General features: G+C 57.1%; 9 protein-coding genes and 1 non-coding gene across 10 annotated transcripts; 4 read left to right on the top strand and 6 right to left on the bottom strand.

The window, feature by feature from the left end:
- Positions 1 to 2556: 2556 nt before the first annotated feature.
- Positions 2557 to 3252, top strand: ACO1O0_005700 (uncharacterized protein; the record flags this gene model as incomplete). Its single annotated transcript, XM_083195110.1, has 2 exons — positions 2557 to 3052; positions 3110 to 3252. The coding sequence occupies 2 exons, from the start codon at positions 2557 to 2559 to the stop codon at positions 3250 to 3252; spliced, it is 639 nt and encodes a 212-aa protein (XP_083050023.1).
- A 963-nt stretch (positions 3253 to 4215) lies between these two features.
- Positions 4216 to 6090, top strand: AURL2 (Cupredoxin; the record flags this gene model as incomplete). Its single annotated transcript, XM_083195109.1, has 2 exons — positions 4216 to 4428; positions 4480 to 6090. The coding sequence occupies 2 exons, from the start codon at positions 4216 to 4218 to the stop codon at positions 6088 to 6090; spliced, it is 1824 nt and encodes a 607-aa protein (XP_083050022.1).
- Positions 6091 to 6249: 159 nt separating this feature from the next.
- On the bottom strand, positions 6250 to 6851 carry ACO1O0_005698 (uncharacterized protein; the record flags this gene model as incomplete). Its single annotated transcript, XM_083195108.1, has 3 exons — positions 6250 to 6423; positions 6489 to 6638; positions 6705 to 6851. The coding sequence occupies 3 exons, from the start codon at positions 6849 to 6851 to the stop codon at positions 6250 to 6252; spliced, it is 471 nt and encodes a 156-aa protein (XP_083050021.1).
- Positions 6852 to 7495: 644 nt separating this feature from the next.
- ACO1O0_005697 lies at positions 7496 to 7567 on the bottom strand. The gene has a single exon. It is a non-coding gene; the product is annotated as a tRNA-Arg (tRNA).
- A 572-nt stretch (positions 7568 to 8139) lies between these two features.
- ACO1O0_005696 (FAD-binding oxidoreductase) lies at positions 8140 to 9942 on the bottom strand (the record flags this gene model as incomplete). Its single annotated transcript, XM_083195107.1, has 5 exons — positions 8140 to 9052; positions 9125 to 9362; positions 9424 to 9450; positions 9513 to 9747; positions 9832 to 9942. The coding sequence occupies 5 exons, from the start codon at positions 9940 to 9942 to the stop codon at positions 8140 to 8142; spliced, it is 1524 nt and encodes a 507-aa protein (XP_083050020.1).
- Positions 9943 to 11967: 2025 nt separating this feature from the next.
- Positions 11968 to 13425, top strand: ACO1O0_005695 (uncharacterized protein; the record flags this gene model as incomplete). The annotated part of the gene is made up of 3 exons (XM_083195106.1): positions 11968 to 12164; positions 12422 to 12937; positions 13005 to 13425. The coding sequence occupies 3 exons, from the start codon at positions 11968 to 11970 to the stop codon at positions 13423 to 13425; spliced, it is 1134 nt and encodes a 377-aa protein (XP_083050019.1).
- A 403-nt stretch (positions 13426 to 13828) lies between these two features.
- ACO1O0_005694 (mitochondrial 37S ribosomal protein mS45) lies at positions 13829 to 15019 on the bottom strand (the record flags this gene model as incomplete). Its single annotated transcript, XM_083195105.1, has 2 exons — positions 13829 to 14374; positions 14585 to 15019. 2 exons carry the CDS (start codon positions 15017 to 15019, stop codon positions 13829 to 13831), a joined length of 981 nt encoding a protein of 326 aa, XP_083050018.1.
- Positions 15020 to 15800: 781 nt separating this feature from the next.
- Positions 15801 to 18503, bottom strand: MgSsk1 (Two-component response regulator SSK1p; the record flags this gene model as incomplete). The annotated part of the gene is made up of 3 exons (XM_083195104.1): positions 15801 to 15977; positions 16042 to 18137; positions 18479 to 18503. The coding sequence occupies 3 exons, from the start codon at positions 18501 to 18503 to the stop codon at positions 15801 to 15803; spliced, it is 2298 nt and encodes a 765-aa protein (XP_083050017.1).
- Positions 18504 to 19113: 610 nt separating this feature from the next.
- Positions 19114 to 19794, bottom strand: ACO1O0_005692 (uncharacterized protein; the record flags this gene model as incomplete). Its single annotated transcript, XM_083195103.1, has 2 exons — positions 19114 to 19577; positions 19638 to 19794. The coding sequence occupies 2 exons, from the start codon at positions 19792 to 19794 to the stop codon at positions 19114 to 19116; spliced, it is 621 nt and encodes a 206-aa protein (XP_083050016.1).
- Positions 19795 to 20345: 551 nt separating this feature from the next.
- Positions 20346 to 21320, top strand: ACO1O0_005691 (glycosyl hydrolase; the record flags this gene model as incomplete). Its single annotated transcript, XM_083195102.1, has 1 exon — positions 20346 to 21320. One exon carries the CDS (start codon positions 20346 to 20348, stop codon positions 21318 to 21320), a length of 975 nt encoding a protein of 324 aa, XP_083050015.1.
- Between the last annotated feature and the right edge of the window lie 97 nt (positions 21321 to 21417).

The following is a 21417-nucleotide window of genomic DNA, read 5'->3' as shown; positions in this document are numbered from 1 at the left end:
GCATTCATCATTTTTGCTCTAACTTTTGGGGTGGCAATCAGCTTGCGCTGCTGAGAGTACAAGGTTGATGCTTGCCTTGCCGTCCGTACCGGCGTACCCTACCTCGTTGTACGGCCAAGAAGCCCAGATGCAGTGTGCCGATGACAACCTGGAAACAATCCCTCCCGTCACGTATGGCAAGGCGCCTCTTTCTGTTTCGGGCCCATCCAGTGTCGGTCACTCCACCAGTGCGGCGAGGAAAGCGTCGGCATCAGTATACGTCTCAACTACCTCGGGCGGCAATAATCATAAGATTGATGCATCGGTATCAGGTGAGGCTGGCGGTACGAGTTCCGACCAGGGACGCCAGCGAGAACCCTTATGGCAGATGTGGGAAATGCCTATCACGATGGGGCGCCCAACTGGACAGCACGTTTCACCTCGCGCCTTCCACAAGATTATCGCCCAATGCTCAATTTAAATGCCTTAAAAGTATAATCGGTATCAGGAAAGTGCAAGGAAGGGGTACAGGCGACACTGAGAGTCGGCAAGAGAGGTCCATCACAAGGGACATTTTTCCCATCATCCGCCATGAGCGCAGCTATCCTTGGCGCTCGACGATCAATATGCCAATTGCCAGAGCATAAACATCACCCAATCACTCACCCCCCTCCAGTACGACGGTCTCAATAGCTTTTGAGGGGCGGCCGGCTTGGCCAGTGAGTAAGCCCCGGGGTCGACGCCCGCAAGCCCGACAGCGATAATCAGCATCTCTTACCACTTGACAAACCACGCCCCAGTATTGGCCGTACCCATCAGTAGTATTCCCAACAACATTGCCACCGAGGCAAACCTCTCATGGGTACTCCACCTGGAGCATGGCCCAGATGTAAGCTTGCTAAAGTTCACCGGATTCAGCAAAAACCAGGCACGAATTGTCCAAAATTCCCATGCTGGAGCTCTTTCAGGGTTTTGCGGGTCCCAAGCCCCCGATGGCCTGATTCCGATCCTTCCCTGACATCATAGACCCCTCATCAGCCAGCAAGTCTACCCTGTGTTCAAATGTTTCATGATAAACATTTCAAGTGCCGACGAAGAGGCTATAGTGATATTCGAAATCGGTTGCTAAGCTAAGGTTAACTAACTTGATATATATATATATATATATATATATATATACAAGAATAAAGGTTTTATGTAATAAAAAGCTTTGAAAAAAAATTATAGAATATATTCGCTACAGATATGTACTAATATTGCTGTATGTGGTAGGTTATTACCCCGCGATACGTATGCTACCTAGTATAATTAATAGATTTTATAAAAGTTACCTTTTAGCCGATTAAGACGCGCCTTTTAAGCTTCCTTCAAAGAAAGAAGTCACGTACGACTTGCTCCCGGCTCTCTTTAAACCAAATGTAGGGGTTTATACCACCTGCCAGGATACAGAGGCTCCTACATATATTATGTACAACAATTGCGAGGAAAGGATAAAGCAGGATGTCTCAAAATTCGCATTCTTGAAAGGTCACCATCTAAGCTAGGATAGGAAAGTCAACGGCGAAGCCACTACATATAAAAAATTCCCCTACTTCAGAGCGGCGAAAAGAATCGACTTTCTCGAAGCGCACACTCTAACCGAGACGAGGTCAGAAACAAGGGCGCATTGGAGGAACTACTAGGTACCCAGCAGGAGTCTTGAATGGCTTTGCTAATCGGCGTGGCCTAATTGCAGTGGTTTCATCTCCTTGAAAAATATACGCATTAGCTTTCCAGGCGAATGAAGTTTATGGAGTATTGGTACCCTTAGCTACAGCTCAACTAATCTCTTGTTCGCTGTCACAATTACTACCAGCCGATCTTCCTCTTGCTGCCATCTGTCATTTTTACTGTTCCCCGACATTTGGCGCGTAGATGCTGTCTAGGGCCATATGGTTCATGTTTTACGAGAGATTTATTTGTCGGTATGATAACAGGGTAAGAGATGTGCTCTTGAGAATCTACAGTTAGATTCGATCGAATGCTTGATATGGGTGAGATTTCAGCTGCAAGTATTAGAAAGTCTCTTGAATGAGATTGAGAGTTGGAGGAATGGCCTTTGTGCCCCTCTTCCCGGGTTCTTTACTATTAGATAACGTCCGCAAAAGCTGCAATTATGGAAAATCCTCTCATCACTACATTGCGATGTATACCTCCACGGATCAGAGACATCATTAATTATATGCTATTTCTTACTACGAGCGCTGCTACTATCTATATATCAGATAATAGACTATATCTGCCTCTAGCTATTTTTATGTGGGCTGTTGCTACCTTTGACTACGAGGCCTACCTCTAATTATATTAAAGCCTTACTATTGATTATGAGACGTTAATAACGCTGTAACGGTTATAATGTGACGTGTAATTATATATCATAACTGTGCAGCGTTTTCCTTGAGTCGGGGTTTTTCTAATATTGCAACTTGTGCGGACCTTGTCTAATGTGCGGCCGCATCAGGCCGAAGCGCGTCACATTCGGGTCATTCCTCGTCCTTTCGGAGGTATTGCACACAGTTGATGCCACCGACATCCACAATGGCATCGAGGGAATGCTTCAAAAGACTCATTCTTTTCAGCACGACGAGGAAATGGCGCCTTTGCAAGTCACTCCGACAGTACCCAACCTGCCAGTTCCGCAGGACTTCGACGTGGAGGACACTTGTCGGCCCGCTTGGCAGACTCATTCAAAGGCAAACCCCACCTGAGGAGCCGCGATCCTTCCCGACTACTGGCGCTAAACTCATCGACCAAGACCAAAAGGTGGAAGAGGAGGAATTGCCCGATTATGTGGCCGATCGCTTCTATCCTGTCCGCCTAGGAGAGGTGTTCCAGGGCCGCTATCAAGCTGTTACCAAGCTGGGATTTGGCACCTCATCGACCATATGGCTCGCTCGAGATCTAAGGTATTTCGAGATCCCTGATATGTACGATGCCGTACACCTTGCTGAACTGATTGCAACTCTGGGGCCGCCTCCGCTAGACTTTTTAAAACAGAATCCTGAGCGGGCCGCTGATTTCTGGGATAACCAAGGTATGTTCGAGGCTATTTCTGATTGACCTATGTCTATTAACGACTGGCTCTGCGTAGAAAACTGGCTCGGCTTAGCTCCTGTCCCTACCAATCGGACGTTGGAGGAGCTCGAAATGCAGCTCGAGGATAACTCGCGTTTTATTGCATCTCTTCGGAGAGTGCTGACATGGGCCCCCGAGGAGAGGCCAACAGCCAAATAATTGCTTCAGGATCCATGGTTTAAAGGCTGAACAGAGAACAGCTCATTACTACATACCGCTTGTCATTCGACGTGAGACTAATGCATGACGGAGAACAGCTCCTCTCTAGCATATCGAGTAGACTCAGCCGATGCACGTCTCGCCAGCGCTACCTCTAGATGGGGGCTTTACTAGGCATATTCCCCCCCAGTTACACGTTCTTATATTCTATATTAAGAGATCATAATTAACGAGTGTTGCTCTTCGTATTTTTCCCACTGCGAGAAGGTGACCAACACCTAAAGACCTCAAAGTCTCCGTAGTTAGAGGCAGCTCTTATAGTCAAAGACAGCTCTCGTGGTACTGGTGCAGCCGTGCTCGTGCCCTGGCCAACATGCATTTTGGCGCCAATCACCCTTGACCTGAAATGCCCCCCCCCCCCCGGGTACTCCGTACGTGGTACGATACTACGAGGAGTACGGAGTAGTAAAATATCAGATACAGCCTGCAGGTGTACGGCACATGGCTGCACCGGGACAAATCAATCGGCAGAACGTACGAAGCACTCGTCATCAGTGGGGCCCCATGTTGCACACATCATCACATGGCTTCTATGAATAGGTACCTCTCCATGCCTGGCCAAGATTGCCAAGCTTACTCCGTACGGACAGTAATAATGCTGCTAGTATCTGACATGCCGGCCATGCGTCGGGCCCGCCACTGGTTCCGCCGTTGGTGCCGATCCCTCGTCACTGCAATAAGACGTAATGAGAGCTGACGTCTGAGCTGAGCACGGCCTCGCAGGGCAGGGCGGATCTCGTACAAAAACCAATGCCAGCGCCCAGGTCGCAGGGGCGGCGGTGAGACAGCTGCTCAACGCTCCGAATCCCATCCCTAAACCCGTTCAGGATGGTATCGACGAATAGGCTCACCACCGGTGGACGGTGGCTCCCGGCGCTCTTGCTGGCGATTTTAGTGTCATGGATGACGGACTCCACTGAGGCTGCCGTGCACGGCGACTGCTTCCAGCCCGACTATGTGCTCGAGGTGACCGAGGAGGATATCAGGGTTGACTGTCAGACGCGCCGGTCCGTGGTGATCAACGGCACCTTTCCGGGGCCTCCGATCCACCTCCAGGAGGACCAGACGACGTGGATCCGCGTGTACAACCGGATCCCCGACCAAAACTTCACCATGGTGCGTCGCTGTATACCACATGTATCCGGATAAGAGGACTGACCGCGACAGCACTGGCATGGCCTCGCCCAGCGAGCAGCCCCCTTCTCGGATGGCACCCCCCTGGTCAGCCAGTGGCCCATTCCACCCAACCGCTTCTTTGACTACGAGATCCGGCCAGAGGTTGGCGACGCAGGCACCTACTTCTACCACTCGCACATTGGCTTCCAGCAGTCCACGGCCCACGGGGCCATCATCGTCGACGACGCCTGCGAGGAGCTCCCCTACCACTACGACGACGAGATCCTGCTCATGCTGGGCGACTTCTACGCCGACTCGGACGCCACCATCGAGGAGGGCCTCCTGGCCGACCCCTTCAAGTGGTCCGGCGAGCCCCAGTCCCTCACCCTCAACGGCCACAGCGGCACGCACCCTCCCCGGGGCAGCAACGCCACCGACCCGTCCTGCACGCCCCTCATCATCGACGTCGAGCCCGACACCGACTACCGCCTGCGCGTCGTCGGCCGCACGGTGCTCTCCCTGGTGAAGCTGGGCATCGAGGACCACCCGTCCCTCGAGGTCATCGAGGCCGACGGCGAGTACACCCGCCCCGCGCCCATCGACCACGTCCAGGCGTCGCCGGGCCAGCGCTTCAGCTTCCGCCTCCGGACAAAGTCGGCAGGGGAGCTCGAGGAGAGCGGCAGGACGCTCTTCTGGGTGCGCCTCGAGAGCCGCGACCGGCCCCAGGAGCTAGAGGGCTACGCCCTGCTGCGGTACAGGAACAAGCACGGCGACGATGACAAGCTGCCCTCGTCCCTGCCCACCACGCCGCCCGTCACGCTCCCCGAGAAGACGACCGACTACCTCGAGTACGCGCTGCAGCCCCTGAGCGAGGCCGTGCGCAGCGCATTCCCCGCGCTGGGCGAGGTGACGCGGACGGTCAAGATCCAGGTCAACCAGGCGCTCACGCACGGCGAGTTCGTCAACGGCACCTTTGACGGCCCCGTGGTGTGGGTGCAGAACGGCGAGGCCTGGCAGGAGAACGTCCAGGCGTCCACGTCGCCGGCCCACAAGCCCTACCTCATCGCCTTCTACGACGGCGAAGATGGCAGCTACGCGCCCAACCACACGCGCGCGCTGGCCAACGGCGGCTTCGACCCGGTCAGCCGGACCTTCACGGCCGTGCCCGGCGAGGTGCTGGACGTGGTGTGGGAGAGCAACAGCGGGCCGTCGGGCGGGTTCGACTTCCACCCGATGCACGTCCACGGCGAGCACGTGTACGACCTGGGGGCCGGGAACGGCACGTACGACGCGGCGCGGAACGAGCGGCGGTTCCCGCGCGGGTTCGTGCCCGCGAGGCGGGACACGAGCATCCTGCACCGGTACACGCCCAAGGGCGAGGCCCATGCCACGGCCGGGTGGAGGGCGTGGCGGATCCGCGTCACGGAGGACAATGTGGGCGTGTGGATGATGCATTGTCACATTGCGCAGCATGCCGTCATGGGGATGAACACGGTGTGGGCGTTTGGGGATCGCGAGGATATACTGGAGAAGCTGGGCGACCCGCCGTATGTCAAGGGGTACCTCGAGTATGGCGGCAGTGCCTACGGGGACCCGGATGAGGACGAGCCGTGGGCGGAGGTGAATGAGTGGTTCGGGGATAGGGGGGAGTGCGAGGTGTGATGGTATTATTAGACAGTAATAGTTGATGATGACATAGACTTGGTATAGATCTGTAGAGCATTAATGTTGTATCTGCGTGTCCCTCCCATTCATTAGATATATCGTTGGCCTCCCGAACCCCCTTACTCCCATACCCACAGGTGCTCCTAGCTGACTAAATCAGACGTGCGCCCTGCTCGTGAACAGCGACCGAGCATCACGGTGCTTCCACCAGTACCCCAAGCTGGCCAGCGTGACAATCAGCCACATCAGGGCATTCGCCAGGTCCACCCACACAGCCGCCTTGACGCGTTCGATGCCGCCGTCGCCCTCGGGGTCTTCGCCGATGTACATCTGGAGCGGGCAGTCAGTCAGTCTGTTCTCTCCATAGGTAGGTAGGCAAAGACGGTGTAATGTACCTTTCCAAACACGCCAAACACGCCGATCCACAGCACAAACAGGACAAAGTCCCACGCCGCCATGACGATGCCCCCCGCGCGCAGGACAAAGGGCAGGAAGTAGGCCACGCACGTCACGGCCGACAGCGCGCCCACGACGACGGCGTAGATCTGAGAGGAGGGAGAAGAGGGTCAGTGGAAACACATTCCATGTTTGGCATGATCATGATGGCCTACCCATTTCGAGTCCGGATCCACGTCGCTGTCCATGGCGCGCTTCAGGTCCTGCCCGTACAGGCCGCACACGGCCAGGCCGAGGGCGAAGCACACGACGTGCAGGGCCGTGAAGAGGGCGTAGCTAGGCGAGAAGGTGAGGAGACCCATTGCTGCTGATGGCCCCAGAAGAAGTGGTGTCTGTGGATGGATGCTGGGTAATATCCCAACACGCGCGTGGGTGGTGAGGGCGCTGGTGGGCTGGGATGGGGGTGGTTGTCGATTGTCGCGGGTTCAGAACATCACCGCTACTTTTCGGGCCCTCGTTATCTGGGAGAGTCAATGACGTAGCAGTGGTCGGCAGATGAAATTACAGATGGACAGGGCTATGTCCCGTCACGGCTGAGGCCTGCAGGGGTCTCATCCTCGGCGCCCAAGACGGGGGAATCAGGTTGGGGTGGCTTCCGGGCGATCAAGGTGGGAGGTGGAAGTTGGGTACGGATACTGCCTAATAAATGCCGTATCTCGACTGTCGAATCTATTTTATTTCACAATACTGCTAAGAGTTCAAGACGTGTTTTTCGTATTCTCAACCCAATGAGCCAATGTTGTGTGACACCTGTGCAGAGAGGATGTTGGTTGTCGGGTGAGAGTTAGGTACAGTGTCAAGATGGCCTTGTTTCCTTGCAGCCACGGTGTGTTCCTCCTCCCGCCAAAACACCTCGATTTGATTCGATTTTGATGCATATTTCCATCCAACCCGCTCGTGGCGTACCAACCCCTTGGGACAAAAAAGGTGTTTTGGCAAAAAAAGAAGGGCACGGTGGGGATCGAACCCACAATCTTCTGATTCGTAGTCAGACGCCTTGCCATTTGGCCACGCGCCCTGCGTGATTTGTTGAGAGTCTGGTGACGATACGCGATTGAAATGGAGCGTCGCGACGAGAGGCAGATGGCCCGGTCAGGAGCATCACTGCCCTACCCCTAAATTCGATGTGAAAAATATTCTCCTGTACACTGCTAGTGACCATGGAAACTCCTCTACTTTCTTCTTCTTCTCCCGCATGTACAACTACGTGCTTCGCAAGGTGGTACATGCGACCAAGGCATAGGGTAGGCGGCCAGTCCTCGTACGCAGCAAACTGACCAAGTCCAACTCTCAGCCTACTGCAAGGAAACATGGCCAACGACCAGGATGAGAATAAAAATATATATATTAACGTCGATATAGTGCAGGCTATTTGGGTTACCGGGAAAGTAGATCTCTCCGAGTAGTATCCGGCATTTCGGCGATGCTATTACCCAATTAGGAAATCAATTCGGATAGAGTCCGGACCAGGTATAAAGAAAGTTACACGCGACCAATAGTCAATAAAACATCCGGCACAAAATACAGCCATGAACTTCAATCAGGTCTGACGAAAAGCACAAAGGGCTCGCTGACCCCCCGCCCCTCCCCCTAGGCAACCTCGGTGATCTTGAATCCTCCCGGCATGCGCTTCTGGAACACGCCCGCCGGGTCGTACTTGCAGGCCACCTCCTTCATGAAGGCGACATTGTCCTCCCCGTACGACGCCAGCGGGTCCTGCGTGTAGTCGGCATAGTTGTAGTACTGCCAGTCCACGTCGGTGCCCGCCTCGACCGTGTACCGCTTCAGCGACGCAAACAGGTCGACCAGCCGCCGCCGCGCCTCGTCCTCCTGCTCCACACTCCTGACCATCATCTGGACCTGGAACAGCACGGCGTTGTCCTCCTCGCGGTCCATGCCCAGCATGTTGCCGCCCTTGTCGACGGCGTGCCTCGCGAACAGCGTCGGCATCGCCTGGAAGATGCCGTGCATGTAGAAGTCGCCGTCGGGGGACTGCGCCGTCCAGTCACTCACAAACTGCGCGCGCTGGGCCAGGATCTCGTGGAACGTGGTCTTGCAGTTCTTGAAGGTCATGGTGAAGACGATGTTGCGGTAGCCGTGTGCAATCTCCAGCTCGTCCGTCAGGTTCTTGTGGCTGTCGACGCGCATCGTCGATGAGATGTTGCCTGGGATGGCCAGGAACTCGTCGAACGCGGGGGCGCGCTCCGTAGCCGTAACGTCCTCGTAGGCGGCCAGGACAACGTCGCCGCCCATCTCGGGCATGTAGGACCAGAAGACGATGGCGGAGCCGTCCGGGTAGTTCTCGATGTTGTCGGTCCAGTTGATGTAGGCGTCGACGTGCTGGTCCGTCGTGGACAGGTTGTAGGTGACCAGCCCGCCCCAGAGGAGCCCCGCGTCAAAGGCCTGCATGTCGAAGCGCGTCACGATGCCAAAGTTGGAGCCGCCGCCCTTGAGCGCGCGGAAGAGGTCCGAGTTCTCCTCGGCGTTGGCATTGACGATTTCTCTGTGAAAGGGGGGTTTCCTCCCATTAGCATGCATGCAGACTGCAGTGGGATGGGAAAGGGCTTGAGCTCACCCGCTGCCCAGGACAACCTCGTAGTTGACGACATTGTCGCAGCCGAGGCCGTGGTGAGCGGCGTAGAAGTTGTTACCGCCACCGGTCAGGAAGCCTCCGATGCCAACGGTGCCAGTGCGGCCTCCGGTCACGGTCACGCCGTACGGCTCGAGTGCACCGTAGACTTCGGACCACGTGGGACCGGGCTGGACCGAGGCGACCTTGGTGTCGGGGTCGAGGGTGGTGTCGCGCATCAACCCTGGTTGCAGCCATGTTCAGTTCGGAGGAAGCCGGTATTACCGGAGGGAATTTCGACTTACCGAGATCGATCGTGATGCCATCGATGACTGGTGCGAGTATTAGACACCTCAGGACTCAGCCAGGCCCGTGATGTGAGAGAGGGACCTACTGTTGGCAGCACCGGGGAACGCAGTATGCCCACCGCTGCGAACGGCAAAGTTGCAGGTTGTGCCATACGTCAGCGTCTTGACGGCCAGCGAGACCTCATCGGACGAGGTGGGCTGGACGATGCACCCGGGTGTCAGGCGCGCCGACACGGAGAAGTACGAGTCTACGCGGTCCTGGTAGACGTCATCCTGGGGGTAGACGACGTTCTCCAGGCCGGCACTCTCGAGGGCGTGACACTAGATGCACAGACGTCGGCTTAGTTGCTGGAATGGCAGGTGGTTCACGTGGCAAGGGGCCGGGATGTAAACAGCATGACTTACACAAGCCAGGATGGGCTGGGTATCGTTGCCAGCCCCTGACGACAGGACTTGTTGGCTGGAGGGTTGGGCCCAGGTAAGGGCGGCAACGGCCACGGGGGCGAGCAACTTCATGTTTCAGATCAGGGAGATATACAGCCGATGCAACGAGGGTGGTGATGGGTGGTGGGCTGCTGACACCTATTCGCAGCGTTGGAGAGGAGAAAGGAGCGTGGTGCTGCAGTGGCGACGAAACCGGAGGCGCAGGAGAGAGACACGGAAGGACGCTCAGGGTTACATGAGCAGCAGCAGACTAGGAGAGGGAGAGAAGAACGGAGGGGGGGGGATCTGGACCCAAGGGGGTGGGTGGAAACTGGGAGCTGGGGGAACGGGGAACGGGGAACGGGGAACGGGGAACGTTGAAGATGGAGCCGACCAGGGGATCGGGTTGCGGAGAGAAGAACTCTCCCAGAGTCGGGCGATTGCCGTTGAGAAATTGACAATTGGCCTGAACTGAGTGACAAGTCTCATTACCGACCTCCCCCCTGCTAACCCTGTCAGTTCTCTGCACCAGGAAACCCGTATCGCATACCCCATGATACATATATGGTACAACGTTGGGATCTGACCGTTTGGAGTTCCATCGTCGCAACCGGTGCAGTTACTAACTTACTAAGTTACTTACTAGCCGGGGCCTGGGGGCTTAGGGCCGCCCCGGACGGGTCCCGGTTCATGGGATTCTCATGAAAACTGGGGAATAAAAACCGGGATAGGCGTGTGTGGCTCACCTTATAAGGCATAGACTCGCCGTACTTGTGAGGAAACGTGGGGCCGTAGGCAGGCCACCCCTGGTGGACTACGAAGATGCTATCTGTTCGAGTGCGATATCCGTACGGTCGGCTCTCCCTTGATGTGAGTCGGTTATAATCTTGAATCATTACATTCAAGCTGACACTTGGTCGAATTTGGAGGAGGAGTCATCATGCACGTAGTAGAACCGTGGGAATACCTTTTGAGTAGTCATGTCAGACCTAAAGTAGCATTCGGCTAGTATCTCGAGTCCTAGTACTTTTCATTTCTCATCTCCCGGCTTGGCATATATCCCCGTCACTCTCCGGCAGCTGGGCGGAGGGAGTAGGCAATTCTTTGAACTAAGTACATATTACGGATAGTGTACCACCGCTCATGTAAGAAAAATGCACTCGTGTGGGACTGTCTAAGCTTGATGGATCATGGATCATGGCTCGATGCAACCATGACCGTCCCAGGCCCAGGGCACCGGGGATCGGAGTTGGCGTGTTGAAAACTCGAAGACTTGACGACTCCCGACTCCCCTCGCAGGTGCTCGTGACATGCCCTTCATATACTAGCCCCGTTCTCGGGGATACTATCCCCATCGAAACGCTTGGCGGATCTTGGAGATCGTCAAGCTCCAACTGGGTTTATCAGTGTTGAATTTCTCGACGTGAGTTGTCACAGGAGGCATCGGTTTGATCAGATGACTAGATGCCGCCTGGCATCTGATACAGACCATCATCCTTGACTTCGGTGAACTTGAACCGAGTGCCTCTTTCTACTATGTATAGTACTTATCTCGCAAACCAATGTTGACTCACAGAGGATACTTCGACAAGTTCCCGCCTGGTATACTGTCCGTGGCTTATATATGCATGAGTGATTTTGTTGAAGAGAACTGTTAGGCACATGCATCTATAGCAACCTAGTACTATCTCCCTGTAATATTTGAAGTGGACATTATCTTCGGGCAAGCATGCACTAGGTATGAATATCAGTGCACAGGGGCATCCTGGCACATGTTGTCTGGACAGCCTCTAGGACCGCAGCCGGGCGGCCGGTGCGGAGTCGCTGCGAAACAGAACGGGGCCTGAATCCCACGGCCTCTCGCCCTCCCTGTCAAACTGTAGGGCGAAACACTGCGGCCCAGGCTCAAAAGAGGCAAGGTCCGGTGAAGAAAGTGCGTATTCGTGGCATCCTTGAGTGCCGAAGATATCTACAAATCCACCACTCCCGCCTCGATGGGTCACCGCGGGTAAATTCTCCTTCTTCCTCCTTGATCCTGCCTTCGATCCTTCTTATCATCGGTTCCTTTTAATGCTTTGTGCTTAGTTGATACCCTTTTGTTGTTGAAGCGTTCTAATCATGGCGTTCCCTATCGTCAACGGCGTCGAGGTTCTGATCCCGCCCCCTGAGGGCTACGAGGTTGATTTCGACAACCCAACGATCGATCATAGCACCGTCCGAGCCACCATCTGGCTCTTTGCCCTCGAATATGCGCTCTCCTTGGTCTTCTTCGGCCAGAGAGTGTACACCAATGCCGTCCTGGTGCGGCAGTTCCGGTTAGATGATTGTATGCCAGTTCTTTTCCAGCAACAGACGCCCGGTGCTAACAAGCCTAGATCTATTTGTCGCTGCCTTTGTAAGTATCTAAGATCTTCGCCGGCGGGAAGAACCTTGACTAACGCAGGTAGGTCTTGGGAACCATAAGCCAAGTCATGGTGTTGTTCATGTATGTGGATGGCATGCTGGGAGCCCACGCCTTTGAAATGTCGTTGGACAAGCACAACTACTTTACCTTGGTACGTTCTTGTCATAGTCTCGCATCTCCATCTCGCTATTCACAGTTGGCGGCACAGATCCTCACCACATCGACGCTCATCTACATCCCCACGACCATCCTGGCCAAGGTCATCCTGTGCTTCTTCTACTACCGCCTCTCGCCCGCCACCTGGTACCGCTACTCGGTCTGGATCACAGGCATCATCTGCGCCGGCAGCCTCATAGCCATCTGGTTCGCCGTGCTCTTCTCGTGCAACCCCGTCTCTGCCTCGTGGGATGCGCGCATTGCCGTCGGCGCCAAGTGCATCGACCGGCCGCCCATCTACGTGACCCAGGCCGCCTTTGGCTCCGTCACCGACTTCATGCTCCTCGTCCTCCCCATCCCCACCCTGACCGGCCTGCAAATCGACACCAGGAAGAAGCTGGGGCTCATCGGCCTCTTCAGCATCGGCTCTATCACCCTCGTCACCTCCATTGTCCGCCTCGTCCTGCTCCTGCCCGCCGTTCGGAGCCCCGATCAGCCATGGGACCTGTCCACGGGCTGTGTCTGGGTGTAAGTCCCTTCTCTCCCTGATATGCCTCCCTTCTTCGGGCCCCCTCCCTCTGACCACGCGCCCCAGTATCGTTGAGGCCAATCTCCTCATCATGTGCTGCTCCCTCCCGACCCTCCGCCTCTTCCTCAGCCGCGTCGCTCCCTCCATCTTCCGTGACGCCGGCTCCAAGGGCCGCTCCGACGGCTACAGCAACAAGAACAAGAACAAGGGGGCCAGCAGCAGCTTCAACATCCGCACCTTTGGCGCCGGCGACGGCAAGCGCAAGTTCGACACCCTCGTCGAGCTCGAGCACGACGTCCACTTCACGCGCAGCGACGACGGCGAGGACCGCCTGCGGCCCGCCGACGGGGCCAGCAGCAGTAACGCCCACGCCTACGGGGGGCGTGACAGGAGGCCGTCGTCCGAGGGCGGGAATGCCACCGAGACGGGCAGCGAGGAGGGTATTGTCCAGACGAGGACTACGACCGTTTCCTACATGTCGCGGTGATGAGCTTTGCTAGCGGAGCAGGAACAGTGGTAGGACCCAGGGGACACTTCTGTCTGGGAAGATATACCACCGACATGATACCCATCGAATGCATTTATTCTTGTAACTCCCCTGCTGGAATGGGAGTATATAAACATTTGGAGCCGGCGCCTTAGCAATACCATATCTTGAACAATGTATACCATACCCAACATTTGTTCGCAACGCCTCGTAGACAAATCAACCTCTCGGAAGCTCTTAGTAACGTGAATAAATTCATACAAGTCTCGCCAGACAATTGTACATATATGCCCATATTATACAACGCCAGTCCCACGCACGGCCTGGTCTTAACTGATACAACAATTGACACCATACACCACACACCCCTCCAAATACAGCCCCCCAAGCAGCACCCACCACCTCACGGCACCTGCGTCGGGATCTTGATGAGCCCGCGCTTCCGGTCTTGGTGCGGCGCTCCGTACCGCCAGCCGACGCCCCGCGGCGACTTGCCGTTCTTGCCGCCGTCTTCGACCTTGATGTCCTTGATGCGGTACGCCGCCCGGTCCGTCCTGATGGTGCTCGTCCGGTCCGCCTCGGCCTGCATGCGGTCCGCCATCTTGCGCGCGTACTCCTCCTCCACGCGCTGTACCTCCTCGCGGTACCGGCCCAGCGCCTTCTCGCGGGGCACGCCACTGGCGATGCGGCGCTCCGCCGCGATCAGCTCCTTCTGGTACGAGCGCTCGTCTGCGGGCAGCAGGTTGTCGTGGAAGGCCTTGGCCGCGTCAGCGCGCGTGAAGTGCCGTGACTCGGACACGGGCACGAAGAGCTGCTGCATCGTGTACGAGTGCATGGGCACCTCGTTAATGGCCTCGAACGGCCGCTTGGTGAACACGTGGTCCTCTGGGCCCGTCTGCGGCAGCATCCTCATGATGGCCTGTGAGTAGGGCGTCGCTAGTTGCTCATCCTGTTCGGTGGTGCGTGTCTTGGTCAGCCGCCGTACATTGAGAAAAAATATCCAGCAAAGCAAATGGTATAGGAGGCCTTTGTGTCAGGCACAATAGGGTAGTAACCACAGAGTTGTCTTCAAGACTAATCGAAAATTTGTGTATAATAATTTCATCATGAAAAAGGCACCAGTTAAAAAAAAAAAGGAGAAGGGAGGGCAAAAGCTTACCTTGGCAATCATATTCTGCTCAACCTCCTTCAACCGCACCACGGCCGCAATCCGCCGCACGTCGACGCCAAACTCCTGTGACACGGCCTTGATGGCCTCGCCGTTCTCCACCACCTTCTTCCAGATGGAGTCGCGCAGCTGCTCCGACAGCACGGGCTCGCTGCGGAACAGCGGGTTGAGCGGGAACGGCTGGTCCTTGTTGCCGCCCACGTAGCCCTGCTGGCGGCCCGACTCCTCGAACATCCTGCGCCCGCGCATCTTCATCCACTTCCACATCTGGATGCGGTTCTGGCTCATGCGCTCCTGCGGCTGCGTTGTGCTGAAGCCGCGCGCCGCGACGGCCACGGCCGTCCGCGAGCAGGACTGCTGCTGCTGGGCGAGGACATCGACGGCCGCGGCGAGGGGCGCCGACGCGCCCGCGATTCTAGGGGGCATGGTCGATTGGGCTCATGCGTCGATCCGGGCTTCGGCGAATGACCCGTGGACCTTTGTCAGAGCTGGCAATGGCTAGCCTGGAGGTTTTTTTTTTCGGTCGTCAAGCTTGGAATGAGGGAGGAGGTCGGGAAAGACGTTGAGCTACTCACCCAATTTTTCTGGTGGTCGGCACTACATTTTTCCGACCCGGCCCGGTCTCAATTCCTCAATTCCTCCACCTCACTGGAGCACTCGTACGATCCACTAAAGAGATGTAATAGGATGCAACTTTAATTCAGGGCCTCGATGCGATATTAATATTGAAAATGTGTAGATACGGCGAAGCCCCGATGTCTTCGCTGATGCCCTCTTCTGTGTTCCTTGGCCTGTTCCAAAACATCATAGACACTACGTGTCTTCCCCCCCCACATCTCTCTCTCTCTCTGTGTCTTTTTTCTCTGGCTTTCCGCATTCAGATTGTTAAGATTGATACATGGTCGCAAGGCATCCCCGTGTGCCTCCTCCATCCCAGTGTCCAGAGCGTACGACATTACAAGGTTGATCGTGACAAAACGCCAGGTTCAAATGCCCCTCGCCTGAAAAAGAAAAAAACGTTTGCCGCCAGGATTCCGCCCCAACGTGGTTCCTACCAAAAAGAAAAGGGAAAAGGGTCGAGCGTGTATTTCGAGGTGACTTTGTGTGTTGGCGTCGTAAGAGGGACAAAAAAAATTCAGATGAGACAAGTTTGTTCCAAAAATGGGATCAGTATCGTGTCGACGTGGGTTGCTGCGTGGAGATGTCATCATGAAAGAGAGGACTTCTTCTTCCAGACGGGCTTAGAGGACAAGGTCTTCTTGGCGGCGCTGTTCTCCTCGTCCTGGGTGAAGTCTTTCCACTTGCGCCAGCCGTCAAAGTCGATGAGTGCCTGCATGCAGCCCCATTCCATGACCTTCCTCTCGAGCCAGACAAAGTTGACGGGCTAGACATGTCAGGATTAGCCAGAGGTCGCTTTGAGACCGGAAGAAACCAAACATAGAACGTACCTTAGTCAAGAAGTCGTTGCAGCCGGCAGCCAACGCATCGTGTCTGTCACTCTGGAGGGAGCTGGCGGTCAGCGCTACAATAATGACAGGGCTCTTAAAGAGGCTGAGGTTTTCCAGGCGATCCTGGTCGTTGAGCTCTCCGTCCTCGCCCTCCTCATCAGGCAGGCTGCTCGGTGACGAGGAAAAGACGCCAATCGAGTTGACGCGCTCCAGTCTTCGGATCTCTCTCGTGGCATCTAGACCATTCATGACGGGCAGCTGGATATCCATCAGCACAAGATGGAACCCACCGGTCCTCCACTTCTTGACAGCGTCTCTGCCGTTCATGGCCGTCTGCCACCGGACCTTGAGCCGCTTGACAAACGCCTCCAGCAGCTTCAGGTTGATGGGGTTATCTTCGACGATGAGGACGCTGATGGGCGGGACGCCGCCGCTGAGGATGCTCTGGACGCCCTGCAGGGAGGGGTACTCGGACGGCTTCTTGGTCTTCTTGATGCGGCTGGCGGACTGTCGCGGGGACGAGACCCTCGGCGGGGGCGTGGCGACGCGGCCCTGAGCGCTCTGCGTGACGGGTGAGGTGGGCATAGGAGGTGCACCGGACTGTGATAATCCCTTGTGGTCTGAGGAGCTGGAGTGAGCGCGTGAGTGGGACGGCCGGTGGAGATAATGCTGCATACCGTGGGTGGCCGGATCGGAGGCAGCATTCGAGGCCTGGTTGCCGTTGGCTACGGCATTCGGGGACGATGCGTGAGTACGGACGGCCCTGGGTCGCTCGGCCCGCTGATAGGCACGCCTGGTGCCGCCGGGGGACGGGATCGGGGGGATCTGGCCCGTCCCGATGACGGAAATCGAGTGAGGGACTGTGCCATTAGTCGGCGCTGGAACGGCGACTTGGTGATGGGGTGAAGGTACGCCGGCAATAACAGGGGGGAAGTAACCATCCCCAGCCTCGGGGGGTCGGCCATCCTCGGTCACGTAGAGGCCGGTGGGCCGTGGCGAGGGTTTGGGTGTGCGGCGGGGGATGTCGATGATGAGAGCCTCGTCGACGTTCTGGCCGCCAGGAAAGTAGGTGTCAAATGTGCGGCCCATGTGCTCCTCGGGGCCGAGGATGCGCTCCTTCTGGCTCGGGTCGCGGGGGCAGATTCGCAGGGTGAGGTCGGGGGAGTCAAATGTGCGGCCGAGAGAGTTGGCGTATTTGCGGAGGATCATGTCGCGAACGTCGTCGACAAGGTCGTCCTCGTTGATGGTGACGAGGGTCGGAGAGGCATGGGGCCTCTTGACCCAGATCTTGCGGGTCGTGACCATGTCGGGGTCGAGGTCGATGGTCGGGTCCTCGCCGTCATTCGTCGAGGGCGCCTGCAGCAGAGTCTTGATGAGGCTCGTCTGGCGGTGGGAGATGATGCTCTGGCGCCGCAGCGGCGCCGGTGGGTGGAAGGAGGGAGATGTCGCTCCGGCAGGTGTGTTTGCGCTGGAGGGCTGCTGGGCGAATGCGGCGGCTGCGTCGGGATGGAGGTGGTGGTTGGAGATAAGGTTGAGCTCGAGGGGTCCCGGTCGCCTGTCACGGGTTAGGGCGGATTCGCTACTGTCGTGGGCGCTGAGGAGGTGGTCGTGCGCGGCGGCCGCAGCGGTGGGCGAATTCGAGCTAATGCCTTCGTCGATACTGTGCAGGCGGGAGGACGATGTAGGGGATCGTGGCGAGGTATGGGGCTGCGCTGGGGCGAGTGCAAGCTGGGGTTGAGGGTGAGGATGTGTTTGCGAATGTGGTGAAGCTGCTGCTGGTGGTTGTCGATCGCTGGGCTGGTGCTGGGACTGCTGCTGGGGCGGGTCGCCCTTAGCTCCCGTTAGGCTCTGGGCGCCATCGCCCACGACCAACACGGGGCCATTTTCTCTGCCGTCGCTGGACAGTGGCGAGGGCTGCTCAGCGTGATGGCTGGGCGTCTTGCTCCTGGGCAGGCTCTCGCTGCCAACGGACGACGCAGCGCTCCCGTGGGAGATGAAGGACGGAGCGTTGGATGAATGGCGCCTCTTCAGCAGTCTGCTCTTGATGCGCAAGGCAATGTCGGATGCCATGGCTCGCACCGCACCGCTGGCCGAGGCTGTAGGGGCTCTCGGGTCAGTGCAATTGGGATGGGGGCGCCGTCGCTGCTGCAGCCATGCTGGCCTGGCTGGTATCGGTCTGCTGTCTGCTGAGCTGGGCTGCTGGCACTGGGGGCGTCGCTGGTGATGGGTGTTTTAATGTTGTTGGGAGACGAGGGACGACGGACGCGAGACGAGAGACGGACAATCGGGGCGTTGGATCTGAGATCGATATGGACATCGGCACCGCACACACACTAGACTCTAGTCCAGAGGAGCACCGCAGGATACCAGCAGGTACTCAGCACAACGTGTCAAATCGAACGAGGGTCCTCAAGTTGTGTACATGTATTGCACGCACCCACCTTGGACCAGGAAACCTTCATGCATACGGTGCGGTGCCTTGTCCTACGACTTGCTGCCAGTTTCGCCATCCCTGTTGTTACGCCGTGCCATCTGCACACCCGCGCCTCGATCGAGGCCCTGCACTTCATCGCTCAATGCACACGCATCCTTTGCGCTCCTCTACGCGTCTCGTTGGGTTTCAAAAGTCTTTGCCCTCCTCTAGGCACATTAAGATGGGGTCTATGAATCAAGTTTGGGCTCGAGATGGAATGGTCTCCGCCGCGCTGGTAAGCCAGCGTTTCAATTTTGTGGCGCTTCTTCGCAACATTCCGAATCGCAGCAACCTTATGGAGAAGGCCGCTCAAACCGCCGCGTCGATCCGCTGGTTCATTGCTAGTCATTAGGACCGCCGGCGTCTCAGATCTAGATTGACTGTTACGCACACGGTACCCAGAGATACCTCATATTTACCTTAATAACTCAACTCAACTAGCACATGGAGAGCTGGGCCACAATAAACAGGCCTAGCCCGAAACACCACCATGTGAATACCCTATACCTGTGATATGGCCTGTATCATCGATAAAATCCTTTATAGCTGGATAACTTACCGCCATGATGAGTCGCGGAAGGCGTCGCCAACTTGGCCCTTCAGTAATCTTGGATCCCCGTCTCGCCCTTCCTCTCGCCTCTCCCATTACTCCCATTCCCCTCCACCCAACTCGGCTCCTCGTCCTCGTACCACCGCTCCTCGTCGCCCTCTTTCTCCCAGACATCTAGCTCCTCATCCCCATCCACCCTCCCATAGTCAAAATCGTCGTCCCTCCCCCTGACGAACCTGTCCTCCAGGAATGCTTGCCACAGGTCCAGCCCCTCCTGCTTGTCGTTGGCGGGTGCGTCCCAGCGGTTCTCGAGCGCCGAGTTGACGCTGGACGCGCTGGGGTTCGAGTGCAGCGACGATGTCCCCTCCTTGGCGGATGCTAGCTCCGCGAGCTTATTTTCCCCGCGCAGCAACGATGCCTCGAGGGTGCGGCCATAGCCTTTGACCTTGACCTCGGCCGTACGCTCCGACGCGGACTGGAAGTGCTTGATGAGGCGCTCGTAAAGCGCAGGATCTGCGGGAGTCACTAGTCAGCACCGTGTCATTCCAAATAAGATGGGTGTATCTGTCGTACCGGCCAGCTCGTGGTCGAGGCTGTCAAAGTAGGACGGATGGCGCTGCAGGTGCTCGCGGCGACGGTTCTGCACACGCACCTGGGCGACGCGGGTTGGCGACTTGGGGCCCCGCGGGACGGGCTTGTCGTAGTTTACGGCGGGTGTTCCATCTGTCATTTCTCGCGGGTCGAGATGCGGACGGGATTGGTGTTGACTGTCAACCTTGAAGTCAAGGTGAAGTTTGGAGGTGGTGGCCGAAGCTGAATTAACCCTTGATCTGATGACCTCACCTGCAACACTGCAGCCCCAACCCCACACATCTCCAATTCCCATCTTCCCCTCCAGTCCAAACCGATCCACTCGGCCTCGACATGGCTATTATACCTCGTCAACATCGCAGACGATGCCCTGATGGCTATTACCGGTTCTTGGCTCCGACGGCTGCCAAGACGAGGACTAGAGGCCATCTCCGCAATCGGGTTCGATGCTCTCCGCCAGTCCGACACGCGGCTGTTCTGTTAAAGCCGGGTAAATCAACGCTGGATAAATCCAGTGACTCCATCGCCACCTCTGCCTAAGTATGAGACTCATTGAGTCGCTGGGACTGTGGGGTTGAAGCGAAGACGCATATATCACCCTATTCTTCACCTCATCTCCCTTCGCCCTCATCCTCATCCTCCCACATACCCCCTCTCTCTCACAGCATCCCCCCTCCTCCCGCCGTCAAGATGGCTCCCCTCATCACCAGCACCTACACGGCCGACCCGTCGGCGCACGTCTTCAACGGGCGCATCTACATCTACCCCAGCCACGACCGCGAGACGGACATCCAGTTCAACGACAATGGCGACCAGTACGACATGGCCGACTACCACGTCTTCTCCACCACCGACCTCAAGTCCGTCACCGACCACGGCGTCGTCCTGCGCACCGAGGACGTCCCCTGGGTCTCCAAGCAGCTCTGGGCCCCCGACGCCGCCGCCAAGAACGGCAAGTACTACCTGTACTTCCCCGCCCGCGACAAGGAGGGCATCTTCCGCATCGGCGTCGCCGAGGGCGACTCGCCCGAGGGTCCATTCACGCCCGACCCTGAGCCCATCTGCGGCTCCTACAGCATCGACCCGGCGTGCTTCGTCGACGACGACGGCGAGGCCTACCTCTACTTTGGCGGCCTCTGGGGCGGCCAGATGCAGTGCTACCAAGACGGCAATGACAAGTTCGACGCCTCGTGGCAGGGCCCCAAGGAGCGCAGCGGCGCCGGCGTCGCCGCCCAGGGGCCCCGCGCCGCGCGCATGACCCCGGACATGCACCAGTTCGCCTCCGACGTGCAGGAGCTGACCATCCTGGCGCCCGAGACGGGCGAGCCCATCGCCGCCGACGACCACGACAGGCGCTTCTTCGAGGCCGCGTGGGTGCACAAGCGCAACGGCGTCTACTACTTCAGCTACTCGACGGGCGACTCGCACTTCCTGTGCTACGCCACGTCGAGCAGCCCCCTGGGGCCTTTCACCTACGGCGGGCGCATCCTCGAGCCCGTCCTCGGCTGGACCACTCACCACTCCATTGTCGAGTACGAGGGCAGGACGTACCTCTTCTACCACGACTGCGAGCTCAGCGGCGGCGTCGACCACCTGCGCTCCGTCAAGGCTAAGGAGATTTTCTACGATGATGATGGCAAGATTCTGACGACTACGGCTGACTGAGGGACATGAGATGTTATGAAGTGAATGAAGTATAAATAACTGTAGGGTATCGTCGTGTACAAAAATCTATAGTATCCAAAGCTTGTCTTCTCTATAC

This window comes from Amphichorda felina (genome assembly GCF_050947745.1).
Source record: "Amphichorda felina strain 45539 chromosome Unknown scaffold_5, whole genome shotgun sequence".
NCBI lineage: Eukaryota > Fungi > Ascomycota > Sordariomycetes > Hypocreales > Bionectriaceae > Amphichorda > Amphichorda felina.
The sequence above is the reverse complement of the archived record's forward strand: the minus strand, read 5'-3'. Positions and strand labels throughout refer to the sequence as shown.